This window comes from Triticum aestivum, chromosome 6D (assembly GCF_018294505.1).
Source record: "Triticum aestivum cultivar Chinese Spring chromosome 6D, IWGSC CS RefSeq v2.1, whole genome shotgun sequence".
NCBI lineage: Eukaryota > Viridiplantae > Streptophyta > Magnoliopsida > Poales > Poaceae > Triticum > Triticum aestivum.
Window position 1 is genome coordinate 478,017,899 of NC_057811.1, and position 10,591 is coordinate 478,028,489.

Here is a 10,591-nt window from a genome sequence, read left to right on the forward strand (position 1 = left end):
GGAACATTTCTCGCTGGTGCCCTCTCCTTGAAAACCAGATGATGCCCAACTCACCTTTGCCAAAGCACCTTCTCTCCTTCACACCATACTTCCCCATGGACTGCCAAAGAGGAGTCCCCCGCCAACTACCCTACTATCCGCCTTGATCCCCTACCCACATGTTTGTGCTGATCCGCCACCGCCATCAAGGGGGAGGAGGCTTGCGCCACCCATGACCCCCCCCCCCCCCCCCGCCCGCCCACCATGCCAAGAAGGCAAATCCAATGTCTCCAAGTCATTGTCACGTTGTAACATAGAATTGAATGTCATGTGTTACCACAAAACAAAAATATGCTGTTCATTGTTGGGCATGCAACCGATAGACTATTGTGTTCATTATTTACTCTTGAAGCAACCACTGTGTCTATTGTTGGAAATTCCATAACCTAGAATCATCGCACTCAGCATGCAAAATCACCAAAGGAAATGACACAACAAGGAGGCACACCTCAAATTGCCCAACATTAAATCAATCTGGTCTATACATGGGTTATGCTCATTTCCCATTGTCATTGCCATGCAGAAGCATGGTGGGCACATCATCTCAAAAGCACGTACATGCATGAATTAAGATACAACCACTCCCGACTTGAGTACGATAGATCATCTGCTTGCTTTCCTATCCAATCTTCCAAAAAACAAATTGATTTGTGAAAATAAAATAAGATTAGACAACTTAGTTTTTCAAGATTGAATGTTTCCTTCACCTCTCTCAATAAATTATAATTTATCGCGAGGAAAAAATTCTAGAGTATATTAGTCATTGATAAAGTTAAAGTTAGATCGTCTGTATCATACAACTACACAATCTATAGATAATTGAATTGTTACCGTTGTGCTTATCAAGATACTAAGCACCAATTTACCTTCACATGAGATCCATAGGACATTGAAAAGGTCGTCCCTGGTCGGGATGATGACCATGCAGCCCCCCTCCTGCGCACAGGGGTGTTGTGCGAGACGTAGGTTGTGAAGCTGAGATTGGCCGGCGTGAGGATTCGGCATCAGTAATGAGGCCCTTGGTGGAGGATCCCACGATAACGAGCTCGGTGATGGAAGGATAGGCACCACGATGGCTAGACAAGACTAACCAGGGTGTGGCGTCCATGAGAGATCATGTGCTCTTTCCCATACCCTCCTCGATGCCATTGGGGAAGTAGCGTGGGGCGCCGATCACCAGTGATGGTGACGACGGTCACCAGAGTATTTCTAAGGTTATGGCAGTGCCACCTCCTGATTAGTAGCACCATTGGGTTCGTCCGTACCCCTTAAGGGTTCCCATCGACCAACGCCACCAACTGGTCAGAGGAGGCGGCCCCTATAGAGGTAATATCTGAAACATTGCACTGCAGTTATACACACACGTTGCAAGTGAGGGGGAAAAGAGGTTGTGATAGTTGGGGTACCATACCGAAACATGGAAGAAACAAAATGGATGGCGACGACTCAGGTCTATGCCTTGGCGTTGTTAGAACTAACAAACGGAAGCCGCACCGGGCCCTCGCCACGCTGTCCCCAGGGACGCCGCCACCTCATCTGATGCCGACGAAGCCGTGGCGGCTGCCCGGTCACGAGCCTCCATGTAGAGTCCTAACATGGCGTGCACGGCAGGGATGGCCCCACAAGGTGGAGAGATCCAATCTTGATGCCTCTATGGAGCATGGGTCCGCTCCAAGGGCCAGGCTTCCTCATCGCCGCCGTTTTTTAGTGCTCGCAATCTGAGGTGGTGCGGTCATCGGCCGCAGCGAGCAGGATAAGCGGAGTGGCAATGTAGAGCACCCATCTCTAAGGTGTTCTTTTTCATAGGGGTAAGTCAGCGTGGGGGTGAGGAGGACAAGAAAATCGATCGTAGACAAGATAATACACAATTGGATCAAACTACAATATATATTCTAGTGATTCAACACAAATCATCTCTAACATGTACGTTTAGGGCACATTAGGTGACATTGCTGATTTTCCACGTCAAATGACTCGTCTTTTTCTTTTTATTCTTCCTCTATGAATTATCTCCGTCTCTGAGATCCAAGCTCGACAAACATAAATTATAGGATCGAACAACCTAGCGCATTATCAAAACTATGTTGTCAACACTTTTCACAACATGGAGCAAATAATAAAAATTGTGGATGATGGCAATTAGTAGAAATATTACCTCTAAATAAGTCACATGCTTTCATGTTGACTGATTTTTATTATTTAAAAGGCATGTGTGACATCTGAACCTACTTACCTAAATACCCTTGCATTGCTACGGAATAACATTACGATTTTCAACCATGTTTAACGAACATCCAATTGTTCCTCATATAGATGAATATAAGGATTGTTGATAATGACCTTTTTGGGGCATACAAGGTGTTGCTCTTGCTTTATCCCACTTTAGCAGCCACTATGTACCCTTCTAGCTCCCTTTGAAAGATAGGAAACCAACTGCAGACATAAAAAATAGTAAAGAAAAAGGAGAGCAAATGCTTGATTGTCGGCAAAAATGTACATCCCTTTTTAACTAATAATAGGATATTCAACAAGTTCATGTAAACTATAATTGCACTATTCTCCTAATAGCATACATGACAGTTGAGCTTAAAGTATTATAACATAAAAACAGAAATGTCGCTGACGATTGGTGAGGGAAGTCACACGGAAGATATGGTGCACAACATATCCTATGTCCTGCAAAATTATTCGGTGACCTTCTAGCATAGTATATATATCCATGCCTGGTTGCTCTGGTGTAGACCATAGCCTAATATATAGGAGAAGAGGCAAATGTTAATAGACATGCTCAAACAAAAGCTAATTGCAACATATATTTCTCATTATGTTATATATTGCATACCAAGTGGTGAATATAAAGAAGATGCCAAGGATAAATAGAGGCATATTCTTTGCAGCAGCAGCTGAAACAAAAAAAAATATCCAGGGCAAAAACTTCTGCAAATATATTGACAAACTCATGCATGATAGCACTTGTGCAAAATTTAAAGATACAAATGCACAATGGAGTCCGCTCGTACTGTGACAACAACCATTTTGTGTTATCCCCTTTCTCAAGTGATAAAAAAATCTCTGAAGTGCACGGGAAATGCATATGTGTGCTAGCTGAACCTCCACTACTAAATATGTACCGATCTGCCAGAACAAAGCAATTGTTTTCTCTAGAGGAATATTCAATTCCCAATGAATATCTATCCTGCAGAGAAGCTACATGTATATTTGTGGATTATGAAGCTTGTAAAGCACACTAAAGTTTTCAAAAATGTAAGAGCGGTAACAACGCGCCATGCAGTTAATTATTCTAGCTCAGAAAATACGTACTTAGCACCCTTCTATGACGAAGAGTCATTGGAGATCAAGTGCCAACTCCACAGTCCACTGTACTAAAATAATTCCCAAGTACCATCTCCAAAAAAACCTATTGTCAAGTTGAGTACTGAAACTGAGTTATAGAGATAAATAATAAAAAACAAAATATACGTTTGTACATATGGACAACTGAATAGTTTGTGCACACAGTAAACTTTTCGGCTAAACGTGAATTCGACACATCAATTTAAAGAATCCAAGATCCAGAGAAGGCAAAATATTCAAGCAAGGAGATCCTCGTAGAACAGCAGCATTTACGGTGGCCAAATTCAGGCTATCATATTACCGAGTTTTGCCCAAGTAAATTCCAGTACGAGAACCAAAATCCCCATCAACCATGATAGAGGTGTTACTTGTGTGATGTGAGCCCGCCACCCTCGTCAATCATCTTCTTGTCCTCCTTAGGTGTTGAGGCACATCTCCATCGAGTCCTTAGTCATGTAAGGGGAAAACGATAACCTGCCACCATCAATTTGCATGTTGTACCAGCCATAAATATTTCACCAATACAGTGATTGGAGGAGTTGCTTTCTGTAGGCTCCTCTCTTTATTTTAATACAAGATTTTTCACCATTATCAGCTACAGATATCTCAGCAAAGAATGATTAACCAAAAATAAACAAATATGTCATTTTCCTTATACTGGCAGATTTCTACCGTGAGTTTCTATATCTGTGCAAACTTCACGAATTTCTAAAGTTTCATCAGCTGTACAGGAACAAATAAGGAACCACCATGCATCCAGATGGGAAGGGAGTAGTAATTACTAACCTTGAAGAACTTGATGCTCGGGAATGGTTATTATGCGTGCACGAACAAAAGCAGTTGGTTATAACTTGTAAAATTATTCAGACCTAAATGAATAACTGTAATTAATGTTCAAGCATCAAAAACTATTTAAGCGGACTCTCATTCTCACGCTTCAAGTCAATCTCAACATTGCTGAGCATGACATCTTCTTGCTTCAGTTTCACAACAGAAGATTTCTTCAGATAGGAAGGGGAGAAATAGGAAGCACTTAAAGAAGTATCTGAAACTATTGTACTTGAGTATAGAATAAACACAAGACATATCATACTTGTGTATAAAGGAATGGTGTGAGTCCAGAAAGAAGTCCAATGATTCTTGGCACTTTAGTCTATGATGTGTAAACAGTCCAGAAAGAAGTTCAACTTCATCAAGAGGAAAAAAACACAATACCATGCCATCCACTTGGCCAGTGTTGCCACACCCTTTGCCCACCTCTTCCTTGCTCTAGCCTCCCGGTTCGGCCGTTCATTCAGAACACCGAGTTACCATGAAACTAAGCATGCCAAATTTTCCTTAATAATATAAACAGGAAATCAGTGAATGGTCAGATGCATGAGCGAAACAAGCATTACAGGGAACAAAGGCAATATAGGAGATGAGATGAATTATGCACAACAATCCATGTTGATATGCCAGTCACTTGATGTTAGCATATTACAAATTTCCATGAATTGTAAACAAGATATATATAGTGGTATGTTAATGTGTAGATCTGTAAAAATATCAAGAACAAACACACTTTATTTGGGAGATATAGAAAAAGGATATAGAAAGAACAATGATTCCACTAATCTTGTTAGATTGTTAAATGTATAAAGAGTGCTACAACCAACACATTTGATATTCCTTCAGAATTGATGCAGTGTACAGAGACATACATGCAAAACATGCAGTGTACAGAGAATTGAACAATTGATGCAGTACAGAAACACATGCAAAAACAACGAGTTAACATCAGCACTTTACTCTGCCAAGATTAATTACCCACAATTAAAATTATAAGAAGCCAATAAAAAAATCTCTGTCCAAAATCTCCACAGAGCAAGATTCCCATAGATGGCAAATTAAGGGCGTCATGTTGAAACCATGAGAGCCCAAAAGGTCCATCTACCAGGAAGAGCAATTGCACTGCAGAAACACACAGCTCCCTTCCCAATCATTTTCTCTATATTTATTTTACTGGTACAGGAAACTAAAAGAAGATTTCACAAGAACAAAGGCAATAAACAAACATCATTGCAAGGATCTTTGGATCTGATTTGCACAAACAGGAAACTGAATGTCAGAAAATTTGGGTAGGTCAGGGGGGCCCTGGTAAAACAATGAACTTGCAAAACCTAACCTTTGTATCGCGTCGGTTCAGACAGCGGGCCGAAGGATGGAGAGGATGTCCGCCCAAAGTGACCATGATGGTGGCAGACTGCACCAGAACTACTGTGATGGTGTTGTTCCCTCGGACGGCGGCACGAATGACAACTGAAGGGTGGTTGACGGAAGGTCGGTGCTGAGCGGGGAGGCGTCTGGGCACAAGATTGGATGTGGGTGAGGCTCAAGCGTGAGGTAATCCGGGGTACTGCAAACATCAAGCACCGAGAGAAATCATACTGGACAAGAATTGCTGGTTTAATTAAATCAAATGCGCGATCTACCAGAAGAAACCATGGCTGAAGATGTACCAGTCCCTATCCTCCATGGGCACATGCACGCCCATGGGCGCGACCTGCTGTGGTGGGGTGGGACCGTGGGAGTCGGAGCCGGAGTAGAGCCGCTAGACTCCTCCTCAAAAAGCTCCCCGACGGCCTTGGACACGGCGCGGGATCGGCGGGAAGGTTCTCGCGAGAAGAGGCTGATGTTCTCGAGCTCCTCCGATGTGACTCGGCCGCCGCTGAGACGTGGAGGATCGAGGGAGATGGAGGCGACGACAACCATCTACGGCTAGGCTACCATCACGGCGAGACGGGCGGATGCCATGCCAGCGTGGGAGAGGTGTGAGAGAGAGGGGCTGATCTTTTTCAACAACCGTATCAATCAAAAACCAAAACGGGAGATCTGTTGATTTGTTTCCTAAAAATAAATTGCATTAACCGTATCAATCAATCCGTTATTTGTTTCCTAAAAATAAATTGCATTAATTAGAGAGATCTGTTGATTTGGATAAATTAGGAAAGTTTAGTCCGTGATTTTGTGTGTGTTAGGAAAGTGCTGCTTTGCTAAAAAAAAGAGGGAAGAGAAAAATAAACCGGTTTGGAGAGTGGTGGTGGGAGGATGACGAAAATAAACCAGCGAAAATAAACCGCGCGGACTATTCACCAACTGCTCCATTAGAAGTAGAGATGGGAATGAATAAGCAGTTTTTTTTTGAAAGAAATAAGCAGGGTATTGTTTTGTTCCTAGTACAAAGTTCCGTCCCAAATGTGGCAATTCAAACTCTGAGCCCCGAGCTCAAAACTGTGCCTGCGTCTAGTCGAATTAGCTGACGGTCCTACAAGAAGCAAAGGGCCAGGGACTCCGGATACACGCTCCACCATAATTTCGAATGCAGCTCAGAGCTTCTCGAGAACAATGCACCAGTCGGATTTTTCCTAGAATTGGTCAATATTGTCTGCATTTTCATGTCAGCAAGCTAATCTGAAACGATGACAGCCAACAATGCTAGATATTTTGTTTTCAATCACAAGACCATAGATGACTGTCCAGATGTGTTCTCTTGACGAATGAGCATGTGGCTTTCATCACTGAGTTTTTTTTGTTGTTGTTGCGAGCTGTTCATCGCTGAGTTAGTGCGAGAATACTGACCTGATTCATGATCTCCTCGTCATTCATCCTTTGCTTCACCAAGGTGGAACTGAAATCGTCGATCCTGCCATCCACGAGCAACCGGCGCCGCCTCTACGACGATATGGAATCCTCACAAGTTGTGAACACAGTGGTCTGCAGAACTCATGCACACACACACACACACACGAACACAAGTTTTTGTGCCGCGCACTTGCTGCGGCTTTTCTTGTTTCTTTACTTTTATTCTCGGGAGCAAAGCTCGCCATTACAATACATAACAACCCTCATCGCTCACAGCTCCATCTGATCGCGCCATCCCACGACCCGAAGCTGGAGGCTGGGTAACCGACACAACACAATGGAAACACAACGCCTCGACGTGAACCCGCACATCTCAGGCTTACATTACATTACATTACATATGCGACCCGCGAATCACGTCTAACATGGTGACGTGGTAGACCAGATAGATAGAACAAGCAAACAAGACATGCTGCTACGGAGTACTCCACTACTACGTGCAGCTAGCCTGACGGTAAACATCAGGATTATTCAGACAACATACGTGAAAGGAAACCCAACAGAGTAGAAAGCATAATTAAGGCCGGGTTGAAAAGTACCGAGCCTGTAACTTCTCGACCTCTTCTTTGTTATCAGTGAAGACGATGCCGAAGTTATAGTTGTTGGCCACGGTATAGATGCCATCATGGTGGGTGCTGGTAACTTCTTTTCCGGTGGTCAGGCGTACCCTCTTCTTGTATGAATAGGGCACGTCACAGCAAGCTCGCATTCCAATCAGCTTTGCTGCGATTGTAGTCTTCGAAGGGATATCATACTCCTGCGTGACCGTTGTCTCCTCCGTGTTGGTTTCTGATGTTCCCTTGGCATGTGATGAAGAGGACTCATAGGAGAATGTAACTTCTCCACCTACAATTATCGGTGGTTTCTCCCCGCCGGTGCCGAAGCTTATCTTGGCATCGGTTCCTTGCTTGGATGAAGCGCTGGTTTCCCACTTGCTGGCCACTTCAATTTTCTTGACGAAGGAAAACTTGGCTTTCATCTCTTTGTTTGTGTCGTTGGTGCTGTAATCAGTGGCCACGTTTATAATCTGCTTGTTGTAAATCCTTGCTTCCTCCAGGTGGTACTTTTCATCATAGATCTCACATTTATCAACCGGCTCTTCCACCATCAACCTTGCACATTGGGATATGTTCTCGTCGGAAGCACTGAGGCAATCTGACTCCCCGTCTGCGCTTAACCTTTTGCAGAATTTCTTGTTGCCCAGATTCCGGAGTGCAATGAAGCCATCCCCGGTGACCACCTCAAATAATGTGTGAGGGTCGTTGTCGCGGAGGGGGTCTTTTATGTGCGCAACTGAAACCCAATCATCTGAGTCCGAGCCGCGCTTCCAATACCCGTTCAGGTTGGATAATATGCGGACGGTCCCATCAGTACGGGTAAAAGTAGTGAAAATCACACCTGCATCTCCCTTGTCTTCTGTGTGAAATTGCAGACGTAGATGTCCGAACTCATTTCTCAATGCATCTTCGGCAGGTTTCTCATGTAAGAGCTTTTCCAGCAGGCCAAATCCATCCAGAACCTTCCCAACTTTTTCCCAGATGGTTGCCATGACATGAGCCGTGCCCAGGTATTTGCCATTGTCGCCTTTGAAAGCAACATGCCTAGGCAATGCCTCGTGTCTCGACAAACCAGTGACGCTAAAATTATAGTCTCATATCTCTAATAGGTATATCATCCTTAAACTCTTGTAGTTGCAACTGGGGTATGGAGTCGTGTCTTCCTACTAGGGGCCCGTAAACACATTTTTTTAGGACAAGATGGATGAACCTGTTATCATCAAGTAAAGAGCAAAAAAAAATAAGTTCTTGTATTAAAGATAAAGGAAAATTTTGGTTTATCTATGAAGCGGGCGATAGCTTCGAGAAAGATAAAGAAAAATTAAAGTTTATTTTTGGTGCACCTATGCTTAAGATAATACTCCCTCCTTTTTAATATAAGGTGCATTTTCTTTTCTTCCAAAAATCTAACATTTCTATGTTTCATTAGGTTTGTAGATAAAATATCAACAACTTGAATACCAAATAAATAAGATATGCAAATATATTTCATCTAATAGTATTGATTTGATACTATACATATTGACTTTTCTCTATAGACTTGATCAAAAGTAGAGATTTTGACTTCATAAAAACCCAATACACAATATATTTCAAAACAGAGGGACTAGAATAATTAAGACCCAGCAAAATTGCCGGTGCATTTTTTTTTGAGATCCAATGAGTAACATGCTACTCAATGGGTAGGATTACACTCAGCTAAAAACAGATCTTTAAGATTCTCCGGGACTGACCCAACTAGAGCTTGGTTGCCTGCGGTTCTCGCTAAGAAAGCTAGCTCGTGGGCCAGTTTGTTGAGATTCCATATTTGGGTAAGTTTGATCTATGCCACTACAAAGTTTCATGTTTTTGAGAACTGCCACTACTAATCTACTGCCTTCGTCCCAAAAATCTTGTTGCTCAAATAGACATATCTAGCACTGCTTAGTGCTAGATACATCCAATAGTGTTAGATACATCCATTTGAGCGATAAGTTTTTTTTGAAAAGAAGGGAGTATTTTAGAACATGCTACTGAAAAGTCAATAAACTCTAAGATATGCCGCTCGGTACCGTTTCACACAACACCCATACATATTTCATCTCGTATTTTGTATATGGACAAAAATGCCCTCACACTTAGTGTGCTTCTCTGTCACCCTTCTCCAAGCAAACTATCCCCGCCACTGCTGCCTCGACCGCTGACACCTCCATTGTTGCCCTAGGCCGCCGCCACCCCTTCTAATTTCCTTCTCTTCGCCGTTGTGTCCCCTCCTCCTTCCGGACGCCACCACCAGAAGATGATCGCCGATGGTAACCGACACCAGGAACCGATGGGCGAGCATGGCGGTTGACGGAAGCGACAAATCAACGTGTGAAAAAGAGGGCGACGTCGAGGGGAGCGCGTGGACGAGAGATATTGGGCACGTGCTTGCCCATGAAGAGAACGGCACACGACGAACGACAACCGGAGTCGAAGGAGACAGCCGAATTCGGCCAGCACAGCCCATGGGAGAGGGTGCTGGTGGCAGGGACAAGCTCCTTGCATCCGCGTGAGCCTGAGGAAATCCGGAATTGCACCGGAAGGAGCCATGGAAGACGACCGCAACACAGATGACGTGGTGGCCGAGTGGCAACGCCGATGGGGGCTCCGGTTTCGAAACGTCCGCGCAAACCCTGCAACAAATGGAACCGGCATGGGGCACCCAAGAGATGATGGTCGACCGAGTTACCATAGGCGGCGGTCGTGATTGGGAGGCGGTGATTGGGAGGAATTGAAGCTCGGCGGGCGGTCGCCATGAGAAGCATCTTGGAAGAAATGGGAAGAGACGGGAGAAAATTGATCGGGAGCAGCTCATTCATGTTGGCCACGGGCATTTTCGTCCTTGTATCTCCTAATTGTCTCATAGGGAAGTTGCCACCTGGCGGACCAGCCGAAAGTTAAGTCGGACGCACGCGCTCGTACGATCGACCCACATA

General features: G+C 44.0%; 1 protein-coding gene across 1 annotated transcript; it reads right to left on the reverse strand.

Annotated features, from left to right (window-relative positions):
• Positions 1-7,458: 7,458 nt before the first annotated feature.
• On the reverse strand, positions 7,459-8,832 carry LOC123142150 (uncharacterized). Its single transcript, XM_044561160.1, has one exon. The coding sequence runs from the start codon at positions 8,624-8,626 to the stop codon at positions 7,595-7,597; it is 1,032 nt and encodes a 343-aa protein (XP_044417095.1). The 5' UTR covers positions 8,627-8,832; the 3' UTR covers positions 7,459-7,594.
• Positions 8,833-10,591: the final 1,759 nt, after the last annotated feature.